This window comes from Podarcis pityusensis, assembly GCF_964106645.2.
Source record: "Podarcis pityusensis genome assembly, chromosome: 8".
Classification (NCBI taxonomy): Eukaryota; Metazoa; Chordata; class Lepidosauria; order Squamata; family Lacertidae; genus Podarcis; species Podarcis pityusensis.
The window spans coordinates 27,674,116-27,701,437 of NC_138033.1; the positions used below are offsets into that span (position 1 = coordinate 27,674,116).

Below are 27,322 nucleotides of genomic sequence, written 5' to 3' on the forward strand. Positions count from 1 at the left end.
GGAGGCTCCTCTCTTCCGTTTGCAGCCAGCGCTCAAAACTCCCCATTGTTTTGGCATGTTTTGCATCAGGGAATTTTTTTCAAGCAGCTTCTGAGCTCTGGGTGCAGAACTGCCACTGCTGGAAGGAAAGGAGGACCTTTTTCTGCCTCCCCACTTCCAGCCACTCTCTGAAGACGGGCGAAGGGACCCTCATAAGAATATTAGCAAGGTGGGTAAAGGAAGCATGGCTTTGTGTTTTTTGCAGTCTTCAGATGAGGACTAGACCATGTGAAAAATGAAAATAAGATTTTAGGTGCGGTTCATTCATTTTCAGCTTTGTATCGTTATAAAAAAACACGCCTAGACATTCTGTTGCGGGGCCCATAACAAAGGTTTAAGATTCCATTTATGTAGCTCCTAGCTTTCATATCTCAGTTTCTAACACTGTTTGCAGTGTTATGTCTCCTGATAAAAAGGCAAGGAAGGTGACTTCTCATGCTTTCATATTTAGGTTATCGGTTTCTGGGTGAAAAACAAAAACCAGGGTGCAGCTTTTCCCAGCATGAGGATGCCTTGATGGGGAGAGTTGGCCTTCTGGCATTTCTGTCTGCCACACAGCTGTTACAGACAATCCTAGACACCACAAATAAAAGCAATATTCTTATCCTCCTCCTGAGCTTGTGGGTGTCCAGTGCTGCTGTCAAGCACTTTTATTTCCCCTTGATTCATACTCATGGTTATTTATTTGCATTTAAAAATCAAATCTTGGCTTTATGCTGTTTCTCAGCATTTATTCTTTGGGGCAGCTGCATTTTTGCAGCTGCTGGTATATTTGCCTCTGAAAATGGAGGTGCTGCACGCATAAACACATCCCTCATACACCCCCCCCCCCAGAAGAAAGAAAGATGAATCCTTTCTAGCTCTGCTTTGTCATGGGGCTACATGTTCTACAAAGGGAATGCTGAGATTTTAGGCACTACTTATTTAGTATTATTATTATTCATTTAACGATGCTTTTTTGGCACTTCAAAAAAAGAATCCCTCTAAACTGTATACATAAAATTGTATGAAATAGTCATATAGCAATAATGACTTTATATAGCAATAAAGACAATATTGCTTTCAAACAGATGGAGATAAAAGCAACAGATTTTAAAAACCAATGTACATAATAAAATTACATGTCTGAGAAGGCTTTAAAAGAGTACACCTGTCTTTCACAGGGTATATGCCTATTTTCAAACTTTGGACTATCCCGTATTGTGCGTTGGGATTGCTACCATTCTTGCCGGTCCTTCTATACCTTTTAGCAGCAACCTGGCATGTAGGAATTCTTCTTAATATTTTCCTGCCAGACAGATGACAGAGTTGGGAACCCTTTTCCCAGCACTTTGTCAGTTTGTAGCCTGACAAACTACAATTTCCAGGATTCCTGAGGGGACAACACCATTTTCTGATTCATCTCGGGCACCAAAATGTCTTGAGCCGGCCTTGGTGCTGATTAACTCTCTTAAAAAACTACAATACCCTGACTTAACTGGGAAGAGGGATTGGTAGTTAAACCACCAGAGTCCACTTTGTCAGGTGTATAGAATTACAGTGGTACCTTGGTCAAAGAACAGCTTAGTTTATGAACAACTTAGATTAAGAACGCTGCAAACCCGGAAGTAGGTGTTTTGGTTTGTGAACTTTGCCTTGGAATAAGAACATGTTCCGCTTCCTGTTGAATGTGTTCCATTTGTAAATTGAGTCCCCTGCTGCTATGGGAAAGCATGCCTTGGTTTAAGAACGCTTTGGTTTAAGAATGGACTTCCAGAGCAGATTAAGTTCGTAAACCAAGGTACCACTGTATCCTAAATAGACAGTGTCCAGTTATCACAGTGGCCATCCAAATGCATCTGGAAAACCCTCAAGCACTAGAGCACCCTCTCCCCTCCTGTGGTTTCAGACAACTGCTATTCAGAAGCATTGCTGCCATCATGGCTAGCAGACATTGATAGCCTTATCCTCCATGAATTTGTCCCGTCCTTTCTTAAATTCACCCAAATTGGTGGCCATCACTGCCTCCTGTGGGATCGAGTTCCATAGTTTAACACACAATTGTACACTGCATTAGCCTAACTGAGTTTCTGGCATCTCTCTTCAGGTCTCTTAAAGCCAACATGGTGGGCGTTCCAGGTAAGAGAGCCTATTTACTTTCTTGGGGATTGGGTAACTTGTCACCTTCCAGTCTTCTCAAACTCTTCTCAGTCGGGGACATGGGGTTCTCCTCACCTCTGCCCCCACTTAGCCTAGGTTAAAATTAGAAGCACACTTCACTATTGGACTGCGCCCAGAGTATGGCACTAACATGTACATACACAGGCTACTGTTTCTGAGTGTGTATTTGTGCGCATATAAGTGCTTTTGATTTCATGCTTCCCAAATCTATCTAGATGTTTCCCATCCACACCAGTAAGCCGTATTTGGTTAAATGTGTGTGTTGTCTCACACCTCAACTAGAATTTCCCTGTTCCTGAAACTGGAGGTCTCTTGTGGGCATGAATAGACATTTACCTGGGTCCAGCACCTTGTTGTAATACAAGTTGTCTTGACTTTGTTAAATTTAGGGCTAAATCATTATGCCGCTGAATCATTAGCATTGCTAAGCAATTCTTTTTTAAAAAGAGACCACACAGAGAAGAAAACGATAAAAAGTCATCAGAAAACTGAAATAATGTTTCCAGGCAAGCTACCTCGAAATGCTAATGATGTATTTTAAAATCTTGTACAACTCTGAGAAATCAGCATTAAAATGGTGAGGAAATTTTCATGAGAATTTGTGTGCGTTTGTTTTTAAATCAAGCTGATATGGAAACGTGAACGGAACCTGAGATTGGAAAACATGAGGAACAGAAAGTAAATGAAACTGACAAATATGCCCATCATAGTTGTAGCTCACCTGATGCTTTTTTGCATTTTACAGTCATACCTCCAGTTGCGAACGTGATCCGTGCGGGAGGCATGTTCGCAACCCGCAGTGTTCATAGCCTGAAGTACTGCGTCTGCGCACGCGCATGATGCAATCCAGAGCTTCTGCACATGTGCGTGATGTCATTTTGTGCTTCTGCACATGCGCGTGATGTCATTTTGTGCTTCTGCACATGCATGAGTGCCAAAACCCGGAAGTAACCTGTTCCGGTACTTCCGGGTTCTGCGCGGTCTGCAACCCGAAAACGCACAACCTGCAGCGTTCGTAATCCGAGGTATGACTGTATATGTACTTGAGATCCATTATATCTTATTAAAACAAGTCTCTCTTTCAGTAATTGCAGCTTTGGGAGGTGCAGCTGGCTTGGGTAAGTGATCTGGATTTCCAGTTGGGCAAATTTTGGTGATTATTTTGCTTGCAGCAGCATGAATGAAGCTTGCAAGTCATTGGAAATGGTGGAGTTCACAATGAAAGTCTGGCTTGATGAGATCTGTGAAATGGCTTTGACAGAACATCTGGCATATCAAAACAGAATAACTGAAGGGATGGCCAAAAGCATTAAATTTAACAAACTTTGGATGCCCTTTCTGCATTAAGCAAATATCTACATATCGTAGTAGTCCCACGCTGTGCACCCTATGGAGCCTTGTGTCTAGAGGGAGGTCAACACAAGGTAGAGGCTGTCGCCTGGGTGAGATTTCTTCTATCCTGGTTAAACATCTGCCTTACATCAGATAAAGATCCTCTCCTCAGCGATGTTTTGTTAGATCCCTTTCTTTCCCCAGAGCTACAACAGTTTAACAAGAAGGTACTGCAACTCAGGCTGTCAGTGGAACTTTTGCGATTGATGTCCCTACCATCTGCCAAGGCTATATTAAAAACTAGGTTGTGGGATATTGAACGACAAGAACTAGCAGCAGCAGCAGAGAAAACATGTTTCCCTCTTTATTTTCAACTTTCATCTCTGTATCCCCAAATGGAAACCAGAGTTGGAGGTCATACATTTTCGTTTACTGGGGAATGATCAGGAGCTCACCAAGTTAGTGGCTAAATATAGCTATTTGGTTTTTTGTCATTGAAATACACTGCAGATGTCAGATCTCCCTGGAGACCTAGAGATGTGATGACAGTCTGCACTGCCTCCTTTCTTTTAGCAAATGTTTTGTGCCACTGGGGAAGTGGTAATTCTGTATTGATTTGTTTTGGATGTTTGTATGTGATGGCAATAAAAGGTTTGATGATGATGATGATTTATCATAGTCAGTTCCCCTACTTCTATCATGTAACATATACCTTATTCTGTGTTCTTGCAGCAGTGGCCACGATTGCTGTCCCAGTAGCACTGGGAGCAGCAGGCTTCACTGGAGCTGGAATTGCAGCTGGCTCTCTGGCTGCAAAAATGATGTCGGCAGCGGCCATCGCCAATGGTGGAGGAGTAGCAGCTGGGAGCGCTGTTGCCGCGCTTCAGTCAGTCGGTATGTCTGCTGCTCTCAGGACAAGAACCCCATGATTGGCAGAGCCAGTCTCCGCACCTTGAGAACTTCATTACAATAATTGTGTGCCTTAATCCTCTTCTAGGTGCTGCTGGGCTGTCCACTGCTACCACAGCTGCAGTGACAGCTGGTGGAGCACTGCTGGCTGCCATCTTCCCTTAAGAAGAAGACACACATACGCAGAGGCCATATCTACTTGGAAAAGCAGTACTTGGAAGATCATGCTTTGCTGTCAGCGGCATAAATTACCTTAAGCAAAATGTGATTTTAATCAATGCTACGTTATTCCTATTGGCCAAAATGTGCAACAACAAATAAAGCTTTGAGAATTAAACAACAAGAAGTGTGTTAGCAAGAAAGCTGATTGGTGGCATCGCACAACGCACATGTAAAATACTTGCTGTCCCATGAGGAAAAGATCCATGTTTTCCTTAGCAGGCTTTTGACTTCAGTGTTTTGTGCTGCACTGGGGGAAACTCCATTTCCCCTCTTTCCACAATTATGAGCTTCTTAGCTGAGAATCCCATTCTGACTGGAGTCCAGACATGTACTGAGGCCCCCAGTAATGGAGCTCGGATTCACCTAGTGCAATTAACTGGCAGTAGATTCAGAACCAATAGAGGAAAACACTCCTTTGCAAAGTTGTGATAGTCAATAGCTTTGAGGGGACATTAAAAAGTAATAATTGAGGATCAGACCAATTGATGGATGGCAGATATGGGACAGTTGCATATTCCTGTATTGCAGGGGTTGGACTAGATGATCCTCAGGGTCCCTTCCAACTCTATGCTTCTATGACCCCAAGGGCCGTTGATAACTATTAATCACAATAGTTATTTGGAACACTGAGCAGACTATACTGGGAACAAGCATGGGACAGGCCTGCCTGTTAAGCATTCAAGGACGGTCTTTCAGCACTTACCACAAACTGTTTGGAGAACTTTTTAACTTGGGGTATTTGCTACTTTAAAGCAACAATGTTAAATGGAAACACCAGGCAGAATTGGAACATCACTGGAAATGACAAACACGAGACCTAGGGTTCTTCCAGATGGTCAGTATTTTATGTGAGTGATTCCAGCACAAACTGGAACCTGGGGTTTATGCATTTAAACAATTCTCTTCCCCTAGTGCAACAAATCCACATTTTTCTTTTAATAACTTATTGCAGTTTGAAGAGTGACAGGGGCATACACTGAAAGATGTGGAATGAATGACGAATGGGAAGACATGTAAACAACCTGCAAGCAATTCAAGAAGAATGCTGATAGAACTGCCCCATAAACAAATTAGAATTAATGCTCATTAAAGACTAGACAAAGGGCTTATCCACACTTACTTTTTGCCCTGCTCTTTACAGGCACGTGTCATATATCATAGTTTGAAGGGACCCTAGGATCATCCTAGTCCAACCTCCTGCATTGCAGGACTGTGCAAATGTCCCTTACAGGGATCGAACCTGCAACCTTGGAGTTCTTAGCACCACACACTAACCAACTGAGTTCCATGCCTTAAAGTTCTGAGCGCTCTCCTTTGCCCAGAGCTTTCCCTGTGAAAACCCGCTCATACCAATTGGGTTAGCCATTGCTAATTCATTACTAGCCAAGGTTCATTTTGCACAGGGTAGACATCCTTGAAAGCCCCCTGGTGTGTACACAAACAGAATTGAATCTGACACTGATGAAGCTGTGCTGAACAGCTAGCGGTGGGGCGGGGAGGAAGAGCTGTGAAAGGAACACATACTTACTAAGGGCAATGGACTAGCAGACTAGCATGCTTGGAGTTCATCAGCAACCCTGAGCTGCAGAAAGCAAAGTACAGTCAGCCACTGATTACTGTATCTGCAGGGAACAAGGTCAGTCCCAGGAATGCGGAGCAAAGTTCTCTCAGTGGGTCGAATGCACAGCTCTGCTGCAGCTTGGCTTAAATTCCTCCATAAAGCAGCACCAGTCTTGTAAAAAGGGCAAACACATGTACAGGCATGGCATCCAGTGTAGAAAAATGCACCCCAGATAAAACTGAAAAAACAAAAGTACCATAGGTTGTGCTGCCATCTGAAGTTCAGAACTGGACGTGCTTTTGCCACTCACCTTGGTAGACTGAAATAAGAGCAGAAACAAGTATTTAAAGAAATTGAAGCTATAACCAATCCTAAGCTTCCTTATATGTATGGTGCATATACACACCATACATTTAAAGCACATTTTCAAAGAAACCTGGAAACTTGTTAAGGATATGTAGGAAGCTGCCTCCCGCTGACCTAACCATTGATCCATCTAGCTCAATATTATCTACACTGACTGGCAGCAGCTCTCCAGGGTTTCAGGCAGGAGTCTCTCCTACCCCACCTGGAGATGCTGAGGATTGAATCTGGGACCTTCTGCATGCAAAGCAGATACACTACAACTGATCTACAGCCCTTCCAAATTCCCAGGGTGCTGGGAATCATAGCTCTGTGAGGAATGAACTAGTTGCCATGACTCTTTGCCAGGGGGTATGCGCTTTAAATGTAAGTTGTGTATATTGTCAGAGAAACAAAAGGAATGCTAAGATTCCTCTAAAACACGGTTTGAAAACTGCTGCACTTTTTTGGGAAGTATACTGTTATCCTATTGGATTGTTTTGTGTTCTGTAACTTGCATCATAAAAAAACTTTAAGTGAAAATGTATTTTTTAAGGCACTGCATTCCAAACATAATTAGCAGCAAGAGCAGGATGTTAAAGAGGTTTGAAAAACAAGCACATTGTAGCTGGCAGCATCATATTTCAGAAGCATAAGGGCATGTGGAGACTTGTGATGACTCCATCTGGTTGAAGGTTTTTTTAAATATGCACAAGACAAACATTAGCTAGGCTTCTACTCCAAAGTGCTTTATTCACTCGACTCATTACCTGTATACCTTTGGCACAATACTTTTATGTGATGTACTAGCAACACTTTTATGTATCTACTACAAAGTGATTGTAGCCATAGAATCACTAATCATTGCATTGGCCTCAGCACTGAGTACCTTGCTTGTAGTTTTCTCCACCATCTTTCTATTTCCACTGGCAAGCCTCAGAAACACTGTCCCAAGATATCATTGCATGAATCACCGCTCAGGCTGCAGGCTTTACTGGACAGTGCTTTACGCCTGAAAGAATCAAAAGTGGTTACAGGCAGGCATAGTGCTTCTCAGGATATGCAGAGTATTGCTCCAAGAGAAAATGCCTTCACTTTACCAGTGAGGGCATTTTCCTGATTTATTATTTTATTATTTTATTCAGTGAGTGAAACCACAGGCACAGTGTCTCTGAACAGTGTGTATTTCCCATACAGGGGATCCAAGTTAGTTTGTACCAATGTAATGAAACCAGAGGGCCATGGGCATACCCAGGATTTTGGGGGGGGGGCAGACTTTTGTTGGGAGGGGCAGGGGATTTGTATTTATTTTTATTTATTTAAGGAGGCATCTGCCCCCCCCCCGCTGGGCCCATGCAGAGGGCTTATGAGCATTATGTGAAGAGTGAACCTCTAAAGGTCACCTTTTATAAAATGCAACCTAATAAAGGTTTACAAAAGATTACGAAAATATTTTTTCCGTAGAAATATATCCTTGAAAGGTTCTGTGTCCTGCAAGGTAGTTCCCAGATGAATAAAAGCCTGGCCAACGGCCAATAGCAACCTTCTCACGCCGACCCCCGAAGAGAGCAACACAGCGCGCGCCTTAAACGCGGGGAAATGAGCCCCTCGCTTCCACAGACTTGCGACCACTTCAACAGATACGCATGCGCACTCCGCGAGCACCCGCTTGAAAAAGAAATGACGAGGCCTCAGAGAAGGAAATGGGTGGAGCTGGGAGGGGAATGGGAGAAACTTCGGCGCCTGCGCATACGACCCCGCTAGGGCAGACGGCCGGCGAAAGTTCTCCGGCGCCTGCGCGCTCGCACTCCCTCCGCTCCTATTGTGAGCGAGCGCCAGTCTTGCCGCCCCGCGCGGCTCTAGTCTCGCGAGAGGTCAGCACAAGGCGGTTGGCCTGAGGCGCTTTCTGCTTGTGTCTCTTTCGTCAGGAGGGTCGCTTCGCCGACCTCCCTTCGCGTTCTGCCTCGCTCTCCCTTCGAGCCAGCCGCCTCCGGACGAGCCATGTCTCGCTACCTGCGGCCTCCCAACACCTCGCTCTTCGTGCGGAACGTGGCCGACGACACCAGGTGTGTGTAAGTGAGGCGGGGGGTGGAGAGGGCATGGCAGCCGCCTGGCTGGGCCTGCTGGCCGAGGCGCGGAGAAAGAGAGAGAGAGAGAGGAGCCCCCTCCCCCCCCCGCCGCCATTAGCTCTCTTGATTCTTCCCGACCCGCATAGGCATTATGCAGAATGCGCCAGGCCTCAGTTTAAGCCGGGGGTGGGGGAGCTCGCGGCGGAGGTCTTCGCGAGCCGCCTTCCCGCCATTTGTCTTCTCTTCCCGCTTCTTGTGTAGTCTTCGCAGGGCCTCTGCACACCATGCACGTCCCACTTCAGCGCGTTTGTTCCGTGGCGCTTAACCGCCAATGTCGTTCTGAGGCCTCAGCACGCGGGTTCCCTAGGAGTAAGCGCCGCTGAACTTCTTCTGTGTGTTGGTCTCAAGCTTTCCCGTTTGGAGCCAAACGTGACTTGGCAAAACACAATAAGAAAATAGGCATTTAGGCTCCGCTCTTCAGCTGGAACAGTCCCCCGAGTAGCTTACAAATTAATGTTAAAAACCCTATCGCAGCAGCGTTTATTTTCAAAAACTTCTTTTTTCCTTTTCCCCTCCCCACTCTCCCCCCCCCGCGCGCTTCTTGTCCTTTTTCTTCTCTTGCCCTCTTTTCGTCTTTTTCATTTTCCCTCTTTATATTGTTTCATCCCCACCTGAGTCTCGTCTGTCTACCTTTTTTTTCTATTCATGGCACCGTCTAATTTCTGTTTGTAATTTATCCTCATTAGATGGTTTTGCCTATATTTTCAACCAGCTGCGATGGCTATACTCTGTCTCTGAGGAAGTATCCTTCTGAATACCCATTGCTGGAAAATAAGGAAGGGAGAGTACTTTGTGGTTAAATCCTGCTTGCAAGTTTTCTACAAGCATCTGGTTGGTCCTTGAGTACTAATTGCCAGACTAGGCGGGCAGTTGGCCTGATCTAATGGGCTGTTATGTTTTTAATTACTTCCCTAATCCAAATCTACAATTTTTAGGTTTTCAGTTTCAGTTTCCTTCAGTATCTAGTTCCTTTATGTTTTACTAGGTCTGTTATGCCAGGTCTCTCTCCCTCCACCTATGGTTAAACTGGTTAGCAAGCCTCTAGAAATTACTTGAAATATAGAGTATTCAATCAAGAGCGGTCAAACTTTTTCTATTAATTCAGTCCCCTTTCTTTTCTTTAAAAAAAATGTTTCCAGGTTGCAATATCAAAGAAAAGGAGAATGCGTGTCATTAGGAAAATTTTATATTAGATATTAGCATTTAAATAGTACCTTTTTATTTAAAGTACATTGTTTCAGTAGGCCTTAACACAACTCTAAAGTATTTTACAGTTAGCAGTTCATAGCTCCTGGCGATGGTGGATGTGCTCCTTTGCTTTTTTATCCGCTATTATTCTGTAATAATTCCTAAAAGTCTTGAGGGACACTAGCATAGATTTTTTTAAATAAAAAAAAAAGCTTGAAAATATTTTCATCTAATTGATACACTTTAATAATGATTTGATATACTTGTATTTGGAATGGACTGTTACCACAAAATGCTAAGGAAATGGTCTTCAGTCCCACATTAAAGTAAGTTCTACTATGTTCAGTGGGTTATATTCCCTGTTGAGTTAGCATGGAATTGTAGCCTTAGGGATCCAACATGAATCCCACTCAAAGTTAAGCCATTGATATTATTGGACAGTGGACATAAGCTAAAATAGGTCTATCAATTTCAGTGGCTCTGAGCCTAACTTAGTTGGATAGATCCCTTAGGGTTGTATCCAACATTAGTGTTCCACTTGCACAACAGAACTCCTCTCCAAAGCAGATTTTGGGGACACGTGCAGAACTCTGCAAGCACAGCATTGGATACAACCTTAATTTCAAATAGTAGCTTGGCAATTGTCTCTTAAGTATGTGTTCGTGTAGCTTGTTTTTTCTCAGCTTGCTTTGATTATAATTAGTAAAGACATTCAAATGGTCAGTGTTCTGTTTCAGGTCTGAAGATCTACGTCGTGAATTTGGTCGTTACGGTCCGATAGTAGATGTGTATGTACCTCTGGATTTCTACACTCGCCGTCCAAGAGGATTCGCTTATGTTCAATATCCTTTCTTCAGATGGCTGATTAGTGAGGGGTGTTGAAGTTTGAAATTCACGTTTGTGTATGAGGTAACAACCCTAAATGAAAAAGCTGTTTTCTTCTGTGTTGTATATAATGTCATTGTAGTGTGCTCCATTTCCCTCACAGATGACTATCTTACAAAATTTCTATAAGTTAAAATTTAAATTGCATCAAGTAAAATGTGCTTTGTTATTGCAAGCTTCATATACAGATTTGTGCTTTTAACATTGAAATGGCCTTTGCTGCTGCCTCCAAGTGTATCGTTGCAGTTTTATATTACTGGCATTGATAAACTTGTTCTTGTGCTTAGCAAAATGTGGCTGATATTTTATTGTTTAACTTCGTGGAAACTGGAATAATTTGATCAAAAGCAGATTTGTATAAAAATGAGGTGAAAAGTTTTGCTCTGATTATTGTCCCCTAATTTACTGTCCTCTGTTGTTGCCTCAGAGTGTAAAGCTGTACAGTAATGGCGACCCCAAAGAGAAAGCATGAAAGAACCTTTAGAGTAGAGTTCAAGAATTAAGGCAAGTAGACAAGCCAAAGACCTCTTAAGGATCAGGCTTGAAGAGAAGGGAAAGTTTGGGAAAAGAAAAGATAAAGAAAAAGCTGGAAGAAGGACAAGCCATAATGGGAGACAAAGCTTCGCTTTATCTGCAAATGGGGGAAAAGGTTGTTTTTCAAAGTATAAAGATAAAGCCATCTGTCACTTTTGACCAAGCATCTCATGACAAGTCCTTCTGACAAGCACTTAAAGAGTTAAAGGTCAAGATGAAGTTGACTGGTGGCCAAGATAAAAGGAGCCAAACCTGATGTATCCTACAGAATAAGAGCTGTCCTCTGGCTGCTTGTGTAAGTGATTAACCAATCAATTTTTCTGGTTTAGTCTAGCTTTGGGCCCTGTAATAATTTGCTTAACTTTGGTAGTATCTTCTGAAATTATGGTTCTCAGTAAAATGCAATCATCATTATTTGAGATGAATATACCTGTAATAGGGTGAAATTTAGCTTAGGATTTGGTACATGAATATATAGGGACAACCTGTTTAGGCTACTTAGAGGTATGCAGGATATGGGTTATTACATATAATAATAAAATTTGGTATAATTTCATACTTTAAAACCTTAGTACAGTGGTGCCTCAGGTTACAGACGCTTCAGGTTATGCGATTTTGGGTTGTGCACTGCGCTGAACCCGGAAGTACCGGGAACTGGTTACTTTTGGCGCATGCACAGAAGCCCCAAATCGCAACGCACGCAGACACGGCGCTGCGGGTTGCAGATGTGCCTCCCGCACGGATCACGTTTGCAACCTGAGGTTCCACTGTATAAGAATCTAGGAAACATCTAGTACTAGTTTCATCAGCAAAAAGCAACATTTTGATGTCTTCTAATGAGTCTCTGCTGAGGGAAGCAAAACAGATTTTCAGAGAAGCTATATTTGAAATACCCATATAGACAACTATAGAACGATTATTTTAAACTGAAATTTGTCTTTCGTCTCAAATAGATATTGTTAATGTCAGCTAATTTTTGTTATGCCATAGAACATGCCAAAAAATGAGGACAAGTTGGTAAACAAGGGTGTGTGATGACATTATGGGAAAGACAAAGCTTGCTAACTGTGTAGCTGTAAATACATCAAATTCCCAAGTACCTTAACATCTAGCACATTTGAAGATGTCCGTGATGCTGAAGATGCCCTTCATAATTTGGACCGGAAGTGGATTTGTGGCCGCCAAATAGAAATCCAGTTTGCTCAAGGAGATCGTAAAAGTATGTATACTGTCTTAACAACTGTGTAGTGTAAAACGTAAAGCCAAATACTCAGGGCTATGTATTAAATGTGTGGTCAGACTTGTCAGAAGAAGACAAAATCTGGTGCGGGTTTAGCACTGCGAAATAAATAAATTAGAATATTTAAAGCATTTCTGTCCCAATCTTCAGCCAACAAGGCTCCCAGAATGGCTTGTGAATGGTATAATAAATTAAAACAAGACCACTTTGAGGGGGTTTTCTACAAGCGGTATATAAACTTTATGAAATACATAAATAAGACCCACAAGCTTACACTAAATAAATAAAAATGACACAAAGGGAAAGGGACATGGAGGGAAGCAGAAGAGGCACTGTTTAGGCACCTATTCCTAAACAGTTGTTAATGACTAGATGGCACAGTTCAGGGTTCTGTTTAGGGAAGTTTTTAGTGTTTGATGTTTTATTGTGTTTTTAATACTCTGTTGGGTGCCAGCCAGCGTGGCTAGAGCAACTGAGTCAGATGGGCAGCATACAAATTAAATTATTAATTAAATTATTATTATTATTAAATATTATGGAAAGCCTGATTGAGCTAGGCATTCAGCAAAATGGATGGAAAAAACCCTGCTTCCTATCCATCCCACTGAGACAGTCTGATGGAATGTCTGTTCCCAGGGAGAGGAGGCCAGATGGAGTTGGTCTATCACAACAGCTGATGGAGTGAGCGCTACTTGCCATTTTTAAGGTTCTAACGTGTGTGATTGGAGGCAAGGAGAAAATCCTGGAAGCAAAGCTAGTGGGTTGGATCCAATATCAGTAATACACAAAAGTAGACCTATTGAAGTTAATAGAACTTAGTATCTGCCCAAGTCCTGATAGTCCAACTCTTCCTCATTTGTCAAGAAGAGTGCAGATAATAAACTAGAATGCTGGATGCCGAATAAAGGATGCAGAGTTGATTTGCATATGTTTCTGATAATTTCTGCACGGTGCATGTGTATTTCACCTAGAAAATGTATTCATATAATCATGTATTTGAGTGTGCATACAATAACTTACTGTAGTTGAGTACTATAGAAGGGTTTTGCTGTTGATTATGGATGGGAAACATTTGGCCCCCCATATATCTTAAAATAAACTGAAATGATCGGACAGTATGTTTTTTAAATTGTTCCATTTCAGAGATGAAGATCCATTGGTGGTGGGAAGTCATTTCAGGGGTCTGTTACTTAATGATTAACATGTATTGCATTTACAAACATCAGCTGAGAATTTTTATTGTAACATTAAAAAATTGCTGTTCTGTTCTTCTGTAGCACCAAACCAAATGAAAGCCAAGGAAGGAAGAAATGTATACAGCTCTTCCCGTTACGATGACTATGACAGATACAGACGTTCTAGAAGCCGCAGTTACGAAAGGAGGAGGTCAAGAAGCCGCTCTTTTGACTACAGCTATCGCAGATCTTATAGTCCTAGAAAGTAAGTGTTGTACTTGGATTGACCTATGCTGCCATGTAATGGAGAAGAGAGATCATATTGACTGTTTGACACTTCTAGATATCAAGTCACCTTTGTAATAACATGCATGGAAGTTGTTGTACCTTGCATGGACCATCCAAAAGTCTGTGCATCACTGAAGAAAAATGAAAAACAAATGCAACTCTCAAGAAACTTAACGTAGTTGGGTGTGTGTGAATAATTTTAAAGGTATATGCCACTGTTTACTTTTTCTGATGTACCTTTTTAGCAGTAGACCTGCTGGAAGACGTCGACGTAGCAGAAGTCGTTCAGATAATGATAGGTAAACATTCTTTTATATAACAAATTCAAAATCAGACTAGTCTGTGCCTGCAAGAGTAAGCTATTTTGATGTGAGATACCCAACTCCTAGCAACTTGTCCATATTCAAATGTATTATCTTCCTCTTTCTGATAGGTTCAGACACCGTAACAGATCTTTTTCAAGGTCAAAGTCCAATTCAAGATCACGATCTAAATCACCCAAAAAAGAAATGAAGGCTAAATCACGTTCTAGATCTGCATCTCGCACTAAATCTAGAGGCACCTCTAAAACGGATTCTAAAACACAATATAAATCCAGCTCAAGATATGAAAAAGAATCAAGGAAAAAAGAACCAGCTAGATCCAAATCTCAGTCGAGATCGCATTCTAGATCTAGATCAAAATCCAGATCCAGGTCATGGGCTAGTCCCAAGTCCAGTGGCCACTAACAATGTACCTTGTTTTTTAGGCATGTATCATCCAGTTACACAGTTGAGTTATGATGTTGCAACATTGCATAAAATAACTTTCGTCAGTTATCCTGTTAGCAGACAATTAATACTATTAAAACACAATATTGAGAATCTTATACAAAAGAGTCCACTTTGTTAAATGTCATGGGCAGCTACTGAGGTTCTTGTGGTGTTTCTATGTATATTTTTGTAAAAGACTTGCATTTTTATGCTTCAAATATCAATGGCACATTGATTATGACAGTAGTTTACAGCTTGTCCTAATGAACTCACCCACAAACAATAACTGTTTCATGTATATTTAAATTGTCCAATAATCCCTGCAGTACAGTTGGAAAACTGCGCAGTTGTGATGCACTGGTAACTGCTGTGAAATCAGAAATTAGTACTTTGACATTTGAGAGGGAGGGGATTTGCATTTTTCTTCCCCGCTTGTGCCAAGGTGGCTCGTTCCTAAGGCATTGTGAAAAATAGTATTAAGATTCTCATTGATAACATCTGAAGGGATGGTTCTTGTAGCATAGTGAAAAGGAGATAAAACAGCCATGAGACTGTTGTGGAATTTGTCAAGGTTCCAGGTACTTTTTGCCCGCTACTATATTGACACCTAAAATATTTAGTTACATAATTAGGTGAATGTGTATACATTTATATCCAGTGTATTGTTATCTAGTGAACAGTTGACCTCTAAATTGCATAGGGTTACTTGCTGTAAAACTGCAAAGAAAACATCTCAGATTAATGTGTACAATATGTAAGAATGAATATTTTTTGCCAAGGACTTCATACGTAGCCTGTGTATCCATAAGAACCAATTTCTAGTCTCCTATCTTTAAAAATTATAATTTACAGTTTTGAGTTTACATGTCAGAACCTACATCATAGTAGGTTAAACTAGTCTGTTTACCCAGAAGGTGATTATAAATTGTGCTCCACTTGCAATGTAGCATATCCAGTTCCAGTAGTTTATCATAATGTGAGCTTCTTCATCCCTATGAAGAAGAGCTGCATCCTACTTTTGGTTTGTTGTAATACAGTATGAGAACTGAATATGAAAAGTTGCCATGGCATAATCTCAAAGTATTCTCTGCAGAGAGCTCTCTTGTATTACAAACCATAGCTTTTTAATTCAAATGTGAAAGCCAGTATCAAACACTTAAAGACCCTCCACTTATGCTTGGTAGGATAATTGAATGTTGATGAATTGTTTTGTTTCAATTTTAGTTCTAACCGGCCACTCTAAATAAAGCTGGCTTTTAAAATTCTGGCTGTGGAATGTGTTTAAGAGGTGATTCTAGAACCTTTGTATATTTGATAGTATTTCTAACTTTCATTTAATGTTAAAAGTTAACGTTCTGCTATGCAATCATTTATATCTGCGTTCCTTTAATTTTGTAGACTTTCCCCTGATGTATAGTTTAAAACAAAGTGTAAAATGGTAGCGTTACTGTGCAGCTCTGGTCAGATGAAAGTTGTGGAAATAAACTTTGTATTTCCTTTCTTATAGAGGCTTCTAAAAGGGTATTTTTATATGTTCTTTTTAAAATATTGTGTACTACTTTAAAACATCAATGTTTTGATCAAGGAAGACCCAGCTTATTATCTGCTGTAAATTTAGCAAACATGCTGTAATAAAAGAGATCCAGTGATTCTGCATTGTAATCTTAACCTGTTCCAAACACTGTTTAAAATGTATCGGTTTGTGGCTGAGGGATAAAATTTTATATCAGTATTGAGTAAAAATGGGTACTAAGTTGTATTGCTCAAGACATACCAATGATGTATTTCCAACTATGATTGGAAGGTTGGTCAACAAAATAAGATAATTCTTTGTTGGGATCGTTTGGTGTAGGTATTTGTGTAGGGTTGCATTTGACCAGTTTAAAAAACAAAATATTGGTCAAATCAAGTAGCTAAAATAAGCCTTCAGATTGTACTGCTCACTGTAGAACTCCTGGTTCCTAAACAGCTCCTGTTCTCCCTAGCACAGTGCTAGGTTATATGAAGTCATTCATCGTCCTGTTGCAATAACTGACCCTAAGATAGTTACCATTGTGGCACATAAAGCTGCTGGATTCCTTTTCTAAGAAAAGAGTTTTCTTGACCCAAACTTTCTTCTCTGACTACACTTTCTGCAAAGTATCCTTGATGCAATGACAGGCAGTCCTTTGAGACAATCATGCCAAATGCATCCTGCACAAACCTCCATATTCATAGTCGTAAAGGCTCATTCTGCATTTATATTCAGTGCACATATGTATTACACTAGAGATGCTATCTTTACATCCATGCCATACCTTAGTTCAGATGTGCACTGGAGCTACTATGTGACAAAACTTCCTGGAAAATTAAAGAATGGTTGGCTACTACAACAGGGTTGTGTGCTTTTCCAGTGCTGCATTTGTGGGTACAGGGAGCAGGGAAACCCTCAACCATGTAACTGCTACATGATACCATGATGCAAGTAAGAGAGGTGGTTGGGTATAGGGATGATTTTGGAGGGTCAGGTATCCTAAAACAGATACAGTCCTATGAATTTCTATCATTTTCCACTGGTTGCATACCACACAAGAAGTGTTACATTTCTTTCATTATTCCTTTTCAAATGAAGTTAATACATTCTAATTCTAAAAGCCAGTATTGCTCACCCTTCCAAATTCCCCATGTGTCTACACTGTTAGCTAAATAACCACTAGTCTTCTGGCAGACAAGTGTTTCAACTTCCTATTTGGCCGTAACAATCACTTTAGGTTTGGTTGATTTGCAAGTTTGTTGAGGTCCCTGGGATGCACATTTGATTTAGTGAGCAGCTATGAGTCCTTGTTGCATTTTGTCATCCAAACGATGCAGACCTGACAAACCAGAGATGGCAAAGAGCACTCTGAAGTTGTGCACTGCTTCTTTTGTTTAAGCACACCAAATCCTGTCTAAATAGTTTCTTTGCTCCAGTTGCAGAGGAATAATGGGAGAAAGACAACAGAAAACTCAGACTATGCTCCCATAGCCTTTGTTTGTTGTCTTTCTCCCATTCTCTCTTTCCAATGCATCCTTTACCAACATATGCATAAGGTCTAGTCTTTCACTCTTTAATAAACTCAGATTGAGAAGAGTTAAGGCATATTCAATTTACAAACCCAAATCCATAATTCTAAGATAAAGCAAATTAAGTAACAGTGTGACCAAGTGATTTAATCTTGCAGCTTACAGTACATTTCAAGTGTGTAGAACACCCACACCCCGGAAAAGGGAAAGTTTGTGTAAAAGTAATAAGCCAACACATTATTAGGGGAGAGAAAACATTATGGTTTTTTATTTAAATTTTGTTTCAAATTCAAGCAGTACTTCAAACATGAAATTTAGATCAGAATTACATTTGGGCTATAACAATGATTTCAACATATGACAATTTGGGGAAACAATACTTACGTTTTTTCAAGATGCCCAATACATTTCATTTGGGAATATGGAAAGTTTTTTCACAGTTGCAAACATTTTGAATGTACAAATAGATAAAACATGCACTTTTGTATTGTCAAGTGCTGCAGAGACAAACATGTTTATTAGTAACTACTGGTGGAAATCCACGTTTGGTATCACCACCAGATATTCATCGTGGAAGGAATTTAAGATTTCCGTTGCTACCAAGTCATGCACCACATACAATTTAATAAATTCTATCCAATTCTATCGATTCTTGGATGTTGGCAGAAATTGAAAATTGGTTTTCAAGTGTGTCATGAGATAGCTCTCTCAGGCCTGTAGTTCAACTAAGTTCTACATAGCAGATCCACTGCAATTAACTGACCTGATTTAGTCTTGCCCATTAATTCAAATGGATCTACTCAAGTGGGACTAACACGGTATACAACCCTTAATTGCATCAAGCAACGCTGCTAGGAAAGGTAATGAGTTCAAATGCATACTCTTAAACCAAATAAAATATCCAACCTGAGTCACAACTTAAGATTAGACTGTCACAAATAAAAGATGGGGTTTTGGCAGATCTTTATTTTACACTTACTACCATTATGGGTATTTAAATTTCTGATAATGGTTTGTCTCTGCTATTTACTCAGTACATTCAAAATGAAAGCATTTCCTGGCTACAATGCAGCCTTCCCTCAACAGCCCAATCCTAAACACACTTGAGTAGTTCAGATGTAATCAAGCTTGCTTTCAAGTTAAGTGTGCCTAGAATTGCTGCCCAAGGACACAATTCAGCTCCATTGCACCCTGAACTTTTTTTTAAAATGCTTGTTTTACCTTTAAAAAGCAGCTTCTCTTTGTACCAAGGTTACTTTAAAATTCAACTTAACAACCAAAGCCAAAAAATGGGGGCATATACCCTCACTGATACTTGAGTGCAATGGCACAGACATGTGCTTTTAAGGTTTTTTTTTACTTTTTTTTATTTAAAAAAAATCATGCCATGTGTTTAGCATGGTCTTCTTACATTCAGCAGTTTTGTACTAAAAATATTTCATCTTGGCAGGAAAGCCCAGCATAAATTTACATATGCTACAAAGTTTTACATTTATTTACATGGCTCTTTTTTCCCTAGATAAAGGATGTTTTACACTTGCTAAGTTCATTTAAACAAGTTCATATCATCCAATTTCGGACTGGCCTCAACAGTTCTGTTTCAGCAAAAGATACAAAACATACAGAATGTGTTTCAAACACACAGCTCAGTGAAATTCTGTGAACAAAAAAAAACACTTTGAAAACTTTTGGCAGTCACCCGGCAATGCAAAAATGTTCTTGACCTGGCACACACAGACTGTGCTCAATACAATACATTTCTATGGTTGTATAAAAAGCTAGAGATCAAGTGCATGCCCATGTTTTCATTCTTATTAAACAAGTTCTATACAGAATGAGATTTCCAAATTTAAGCGTTTACATTTTGGTCACAGGGTTTTGGATGGATGCCTACCCGCCCAAACCACCAGTTCAAATGATACAGGTCTCGTAAACTAATAAAATCCATCGCAATCTAAATGGCTTTCTTAAAACAATTTTAGGTGTTTGTGTTTTTTTAATCAGAAACTCTAGGCAAAAAGTTACTAACATTTCACAGTATGTGGGGAAAATCAATGATATTTTGCAATTACTTAGCATTGCAGTGGTAGTAAATTTGGTCAGCTGGTGTTAAATTTTAATTCCCCCAAATACATGCTCCATCAAGCAGTTCCAAAAGGGAAGGCAACTGAAATATTTATTAAGAGGGTCTGGTAGTATTTGTAATTCCAGGACCACACCGGGAGTTGGTTCAGACTACATACTGATTACAATGGTGCATCATTAGCACAGAAGTTGATAAAAGTGCACAGAACCCCCAAATAGGTGTGTGTTAACCAGTGCACAAAACCCCAAAACGGGTGTTTCCAAGTGGGGATTCCCCGCATGACATACAAAACTGACCCAACTTCTATTACGCAGCTCATTAATTCCATAAGATGTGCCTTGGTTTGCATTTGGGAACCCAATGCAGACCAACCTTATGGAATTTGAAATGATAACATGTATCTTTTATCCCAATGTATTCATAGATTGTATCTCAAGCCTGGACTTTAAGCAAGGTCTTAAGTTGAAAAGTCATGATTTCTTTATCAGCAGGGTCAAGTGAAACAGTTACCCAGTGGCTTGGTGGTTTAGGAAGAACACTGGGCGATGGTGGCTCACTGAATTTTGCTCCAGCATAATTTTCATTGGTTTGAGGCATGAAGAGGGAATGGGATAAAGCTGGACTCCAAGTCTGGTTAGTTGGGAAGTGCATTGTATTCTTCCCCCCATTCTGCATGGCCTGCCATGCTACGGATGATGGGCTGCATCCATGTCCCCTCTCTTTTTTGTGGATTTTCTTTATCTGCGAATTCTGATCTTTGCTTTTTTTCCTGTTGTTCAGTTGTTGGTGGTTCTTCGAAGTATTTCTGGGCTGGGTAGATGGAATGTTGAACCTTTCTCCACCCCCCATCTTCAACTTAAGTGTCACCTAGGGCAAGGCAGAGAAGAAAGCAAATGCAATTGTCAATAGAAAGCCAGATAAAGTTTATTGAAGATACAAAGCACACTCTAAATGATATAGTCTTAAAGAGATTAAATTATTTATTAGATTTGTGTTTTCAAACTGAAAAGACAAAAATCTAAATGACTTTACTGGCCTTTCATACCACTACTATTAAAAAAAAAACAAAAAACTACAGCATTAACCATAGGTTTAAGAGCCTCAAGGTACACCATGTAACAAGTCATAATGATTTAAAAGTTTAATTTGCAAACTTTTTTAAAGGTTGTATTATACGCCGAGGAACCCCTAGTCCCTCACAAAGACATAATTTGAAGGCTTCAAGAAGCTTGATAAGTAGGTTTCAAGTGGTTCAAAGACCAGATGTTAACTATAGAGGGTTAGGAGTACTTGTGATATTCCAATGCTGTTTTGTCCTCTACCTTTCAGTTCTCTCTTCAGATTCCACAGTCTCCACCTCCTGTTCTATTTCCTGCTGCCAGACCTGAAGGAATAGATACTGACTCCTGCTGGACCCCTTCCTTTGGCTAGGAATGGTAGTTCTCATGGGCCGATTTGCTGTTTTCAGCCACGAAGCCGAGCCCAACATCGGATTCTCGGCACACGGGCTTCTAGGGTAGAAGTCCCAGCTCTGAAAAGATAAAGGTTTTTTTAAAAAAAACAAATAAGATATACCGTAGCTCCTAGTCAGAAATAGTTTGGAGAACAAATAGAATTTTGATTCTCTTAAAAATAATATCAACATTGTCTCTGTTCTAAACCATCAGTTGCATCTGATTTTAAAAAATATCTAGTTAGTAATTATTTTTCTTTCAGTGCGGGTATCAAATTTCAGAGGAGCAGCCATATTAGCAAAAGCACAGACTAAAATAGACTGTGGCATAAGAATTTGTGGGCTAGATCTCACTTTATTTCTGTAGATTTTCAGCCTGGATCTGGAAGAGCCCAGTTCTATGCATGCTTACTCAGACGTTCCAGTGTACTCAAGGAAGCTTACTAATAAGTATGCACAGGACTACAGCCTTTGTCCATCTACAGTCATATCTCGGGTTACAGACGCTTCAGGTTGCGCATTTGCGGGCTGCGCACCGCACTGAGCCCGGGGGTACCAGAACGGGTTACTTCCAGGTTTCGCCGCATGCACAGAAGCACTATTGTGCATAAGCGCTAAGTCGCACATGCACAGACATGGTGCTGCGGGTTGTGAACGTGCCTCCCACATGGATCACATTTGCAACCCGAGCGTCCACTGTATTTATTTTTAACTCCAAAAGGTACTCTTTTAACTCCCCACTCATTACAATAGTAAATTAACCCGGACTTCTCAAATGTGCTGTATCCCAATGTTTTTGAATACAATTCCCATCAAAACATCTAGAGGACACAAGGCTAAGGAAGGCTGCATTAACCAGAAACATGTCAATGAAAAAAAACTTTAGCAGCAAACCCTTATGTGCAAATGTTCAATGGTTTGTAGTTAAGATATTCAGCAACAAGTGCTGAAACTAATTCATTTAAACAGTTTCTATTTAAACAAGCTCAGTATCCGACAATTTAATCATTATGGTCGTTAACTGGAGTCAGTCAAATTTAAAACAGATAATCCTTTTCCTGAGATTATGACTACCAGAATCCTCCTTTTTCAGGAAGAGTAAGATTCCGGAATTTATTTATTTCTTTAAAAAGCAAGCACAGCTAGATATTTGAACAGAAAAGTTTATTCAAGAAGCCAGTACTCCCATTCAAGACAATATGAAAGGGGGTTAGATTCATAAAATGTCTTATACCCAGTCCATTTAGTCCAGGACTGTCTACCAGGGGCGCCAACTTGAATAAAATATTGTGGGGGGGGGCCAAATAAGCCCCACCCCCTGCATAATCGATCACATGATGCAGTGCACACACACAATTTGAATGGGAATGCCCATGAACTTTGTGGGGGCCCAGCCCCCCCCAAATATTTTATTGTGGAGGCCAAAGCCCCCTGGAGTTGGCTCCTATGCTGTCTACTCTGACTGGCAGTGACTCTCCAGAAGAGGCGTCTCACCAACTACTGCTCTGCTCCCTAATTATTATTTTTCTAAGATGCCAGGGATAAAACCTGGTATCCTTTGCATGCAAAACATTTCTTCCCTCCTTCCAATAGAAACTACATGGCAGCACTTCTCTTCCTTCAAGCAAACCCTCTATCCACTGTTGCCAAGAATACTCTCACACAGATATGCAGTATGCAGTTGGTGGCATCTTAAACCCCTTTATTTCAATTATTTAGGGAGCACTACAACACCATCACAATGTTTCATATATATTTGTTTTCTGATTGGTTTTCAGATTTAAGCTGCATTTTATCTAGTTTCTTTCGTGTGTTACTTGGAGAGATCTTTAAATCAAGGATACATACTTGTTCCACTTTCTTTGCCCACTCACATGACCAAAGGAATAAAAACAAAATCCTCAGCAGGATCACATATTTTCCTAACTGCGCACACTGCAAACTTCACCAAATTTTATTTCATACTGTTTTTGATAGCGACCTCCCCCCCCCAACCCTGCTTCTTTATCTAACCTCCTTTACCACTACAGGGAAAAAATCGGTCCTGGGTTCAAAACAAGGCAGGATACTTTACCCACCTCCTATATACTTATCACTTCTGGAATTCGTTTCCCAAGTAAAGCCTTACCACCGCGACACACAAACACAAAGGGGAATTCGTAAAGCCTCACTGCTGAAAAAGAAACCACCAATCCTCCGGGGAAACCGAAGCCTAAAGTCTTTCCCTTCCCGCCGCCAACACCAAGGGGGGGGGGGAGCTTCGATTTCCTCCTTTCCCACAAGAAAACAATGCCCCCCCCAACGTTATTAGGAGGGGGGGGGCTGTACTGGTCAACGTCCTGAAACGGGCTTGTATCCTACGAAGTCACACTCGGGAGCAGATCCGCCGAGAAATAAATGGGACACGGTCTATAACCCAAGTCCACCAATTTCAGCGAGTCTTACTCTCAGCGTATGATTTGGTCAGGAACAACCCGATGCGGGTTTTTGTAGTTGTTGGTATTAAAGGGCCCTGTTGTTGCTGCCTTATTTATCTCACGCAAGTGAAGGAAACCGGAGTCTCTCCCCCGCCCAGAGAAAAGGGAAGGAAGAAACGAGCTTGAGCTCTTACTCACAAGACCCATTGAAATCAATGGATGCGGCTAACGTAGGTCCATTTCAATACGCCTACTCAAGAGTAGAGCTTAGGAGGAGACAACCCTCTGAGGTTCAGTTCCGCATAAACACGGACAGAGAGTTAGGCGCCAGCTACCCCGGATTCCTCTCCCCCCACCTTGAAAATCTTACCATTTCTTATCACTTCCACCACCAATTAGGGAAGAAAGACCCATCCTAAATGGGGGAGACACAACATGGCGGCGAACCCACACAGAGGTTCCCTCCACCCGCCGCACCCAGAGCCTCCCCTCGGCCGCCCAACACATTCCCGACTGCCGCGGGAGCCGCAGTCCTTTTCGTCTCACCGCTAAAGCGCAGCCCGCTCCGCTCCTCTCTTCGCCTCCCGCCGCTGCCGCTCTCGGCTTCCGCTGAAGCAAACTCGCACACAAAATGGCGGCCACATTCTCCCCTCTTACGTACGAGCGAGGAGGAGGGGGGGAGCCACGCACAACAGGGCCTCGTCCTCTCTCGCTCGGGCTAGCCAATGAGAGAGCGAAGTCTGAGAACAGATAGCCAATAGGAATTGCGTCCGCCTGTTGCTAGGCTTGGGAGGGAACTCGGAGTGGTTAAAAGGGAAAAGGAAAGGAGGAGGATGGCGCAGGCGGAGGAGTTGTTTTTGCTGCTGTTGTTTGATTTGAACCTCTCGAGAGAGGGGCATGTCGGGAAAATGAAGGGATGCGGGAGCAGCTGAGGATGTGATGTGGAGCGGAGGGACTGTAGCAGCTCCTGAGAGGGAGGTGTCCTGCTTCTCTTGCTCGGTCTTGCATGTATCTTGTTTTTACTCATCAACAGTTCAGAGGGTAGTTGTGCATTAGGTCACAATCACACAACATACATTTAGAGTACATTTGTCCCCGCTCCAAGAAAAGCCTGGGAACTGTGGTTGGCCCGTCAGTTACACTCCACAGCACCGGCCTCAACAAAATACGGTTCTCATGAATTCTGGGGGAGAATGCGTGTACAGTGGTGCCCCGCAAGACGAATGCCTCGCAAGACGAAAAACTCGCTAGACGAAAGGGTTTTGCGTTTTTTGAGTCGTTCCGCAAGACGAATTTCCCTATGGGCTTGCACATCTTGCGAAGCTCTTGCGAGTTTGTTTCCTTTTTCTTAAAGCCGCTAAGCCGTTAATAGCCGCTAAGCCGTTAATAGCCGCTAAGCCGCTAATAGCCGTGCTTCGCAAGACGAAAAAACCGCAAGATGAAGAGACTCGCGGAACGGATTAATTTTGTCTTGCGAGGCACCACTGTATGATGCTTTTGAGTGGTCTTTGGCGAAGGGGTTGGGCAGTTTTTAAAGTAAGAGTTGTTACACGCTTTTGTTCTGGGTCCTCACATTGCAGTGGGGAGAGGGAACTCTGTTGCAACAGAAAAAATAAAAGAAATTCCTTGCTTTCCTGGTTCCTGCCTCCATCCATTATTCTCTGACCTATCATGGACTCAAGTCCCTTGAGGAATTGGGCTGTAAAATTTCGTGTAACAAATATCAAAGTTGAAATAAGGAGAATATGCCCAAAGGATCAAGTTTCACCATGTTTCAAGTTAAAGTGTTGTAAGAAAAACTGCTCCTCTTTCCTGGTTTCCAGGAGCCCATATAGAGTCCTTCTAAGGTTCCCTATGGTAGGAGAAAGTAACAGAGGCCAACCGGAGTATACTGAGAAGCAAAACAGCTAGTAAGCTTGATCTTTATTAAAGGAACTGTTGCAAACTCACCACATGCAGGAGGGAGAAGAACACTGAACAATGGTGCGCAAGCAAGACTCTTGAAATTGCCCACCCTGTAGCCCAAGACCCATTCACCCCCCAAAAAACATCATACATACATCACATCACTGTCTGCCAGGATACCTGATAATGGTCACTGATTGCATTACCTGGGCAATCTGGCCATTTTTTTGTGATGGTTAATACTTTGGCTCCTGAATCCAGGTCACAGGCTCACCCTATTCATACACTAAGACGCCCTTAAGACAGGTGTTGCAAGCAAAAAGACAATGGGAAGGTTTTCCCAATGGCCTCCCTTACTGCAGAGGAATATTTGAGGTCACTGAAAAAGTCAAAATGGCTTCAGGATTGCTCTCCTGCACTATTTAAGGCACGTGGCTTGTATACTTATGTATGTGTTTACCTTGTACATTTATGTACATTTAATTTATATATATATAAGACCTTAGAATTCCTATAACACGTTTTCATTTTTAATTGTATTGTTTTAACTTTTTTGTGTTTAGCACCCTAGGCACCTTTGGGAGGAAGGGTGGAATAGAACAGAATAGAATAGAAATGCAAGATAGTGAAGATCTTGGTGAAGGGATTAAGATATGCAAAGCTGCAGCAGTGGGGCTCAGGGTTTGATTGGAAGGATTTCTCTAGCTTACTTTCCAGATAATTTAGCCCCTATTCTATTCATTAAAAATGGAATGTTTCCCCCCTACAAACATTTTTAAAGATTTATCTATTTACTTAAAAATAATAGAATTGCCCAATTCTGTGACCTCAGGGTGGTTCACAATATAAGAAACTGCCAAACTCTTTGTTAAGAATTTAACTCTTTTAACTATTTAATTCTTTGTTAAGACAACGGCCCAGCCAAATTGGTTAAGTATGGTACCTGCATGTGTAAAGACCTGGTCAATAACATATGTTTTGTCATTGAGACAAGCTAGTGATGCTTCAAGGAGCATCCAGCTCAGTATTGCAGACACTGACTGGCAGCCGCTCTCCAGGGTTTCAGGCAGTCCTACCTAAATATGTTGGGGGCTTCAAACTTGGGACCTTCCACATGTAAAGCAGATGCTCTACCATTAAGCTATGGCTCTACTTTTTGTTTATTTCTCTCCACAGGTTATTTGGGTGCCAAAAGCCCAGCTCAAGTGTTCAAAAACATGTGGATATGTATTCATTAGTGGCTTTAAATGCAAAAAGGTTATTCCTGCCTCCTGTGCATTTCAAGTCACATTTGCATGTTGCTGTACACACCAGAGAAGGGGTGAGGTTGTCTTAATCTGGCACACATTTATGTTTTCCCATGCCTGCAGCCCCACTCCTTGCCCGCCGAACTCCTATTCTATGAAGCTGTCATCTGCACATGTGCAACCGCTGTCTTGAATGTACACACCTCACCTTAACTGCAGAATGAATGCAGCTTGTGCTTTCAGATTGAATGGAATCTGGTTTGAGAGACAACACATCAAACAGTAGTATTACTCAAGAAACAACAGGACAGATATGGACTGTGGCTAAAGACATGCATACATGGCTTCAAAGACCAGTCGTGGGAGTGCACTGGAGCCATTAATGGTAATGTTTGCATAGCCTTAGTCAAAGTTCA

General features: G+C 41.5%; 3 protein-coding genes and 1 long non-coding RNA gene across 7 annotated transcripts; 2 read left to right on the top strand and 2 right to left on the bottom strand.

The window, feature by feature from the left end:
• Positions 1 to 5: 5 nt before the first annotated feature.
• Positions 6 to 4,786, top strand: LOC308482506 (interferon alpha-inducible protein 27-like protein 2A). 2 transcript variants are annotated; one of them, XM_081015637.1, is made up of 5 exons: positions 6 to 208; positions 2,126 to 2,157; positions 3,285 to 3,317; positions 4,264 to 4,425; positions 4,529 to 4,786. In XM_081015637.1, the coding sequence occupies exons 2-5, from the start codon at positions 2,142 to 2,144 to the stop codon at positions 4,603 to 4,605; spliced, it is 288 nt and encodes a 95-aa protein (XP_080871763.1). In that variant the 5' UTR covers positions 6 to 208; positions 2,126 to 2,141; the 3' UTR covers positions 4,606 to 4,786. The 2 variants fall into 2 exon arrangements, with proteins under 2 accessions (XP_080871763.1, XP_080871764.1); XM_081015638.1 differs by lacking the exons at positions 6 to 208; positions 3,285 to 3,317 and having other exon boundaries at positions 2,127 to 2,157.
• A 133-nt stretch (positions 4,787 to 4,919) lies between these two features.
• Positions 4,920 to 8,257, bottom strand: LOC308482509. Its single transcript, XR_013989305.1, has 3 exons — positions 7,455 to 8,257; positions 6,480 to 6,542; positions 4,920 to 5,684 (listed from the first exon to the last, which is right to left on the bottom strand). It is a non-coding gene; the product is annotated as an uncharacterized lncRNA (long non-coding RNA).
• A 165-nt stretch (positions 8,258 to 8,422) lies between these two features.
• SRSF10 (serine and arginine rich splicing factor 10) lies at positions 8,423 to 16,405 on the top strand. Of its 3 annotated transcripts, none has more exons than XM_081015627.1 (6): positions 8,423 to 8,637; positions 10,620 to 10,724; positions 12,417 to 12,520; positions 13,819 to 13,981; positions 14,250 to 14,303; positions 14,438 to 16,405. In XM_081015627.1, exons 1-6 carry the CDS (start codon positions 8,567 to 8,569, stop codon positions 14,730 to 14,732), a joined length of 792 nt encoding a protein of 263 aa, XP_080871753.1. In that variant the 5' UTR covers positions 8,423 to 8,566; the 3' UTR covers positions 14,733 to 16,405. The 3 variants fall into 3 exon arrangements, with proteins under 3 accessions (XP_080871753.1, XP_080871754.1, XP_080871755.1); XM_081015628.1 differs by having other exon boundaries at positions 8,423 to 8,631; XM_081015629.1 differs by having other exon boundaries at positions 8,423 to 8,631; positions 14,250 to 14,578.
• A 1,630-nt stretch (positions 16,406 to 18,035) lies between these two features.
• On the bottom strand, positions 18,036 to 24,445 carry PNRC2 (proline rich nuclear receptor coactivator 2). Its single transcript, XM_081015635.1, has 3 exons — positions 24,301 to 24,445; positions 21,207 to 21,415; positions 18,036 to 20,751 (listed from the first exon to the last, which is right to left on the bottom strand). The coding sequence occupies exon 3, from the start codon at positions 20,731 to 20,733 to the stop codon at positions 20,317 to 20,319; it is 417 nt and encodes a 138-aa protein (XP_080871761.1). The 5' UTR covers positions 20,734 to 20,751; positions 21,207 to 21,415; positions 24,301 to 24,445; the 3' UTR covers positions 18,036 to 20,316.
• Between the last annotated feature and the right edge of the window lie 2,877 nt (positions 24,446 to 27,322).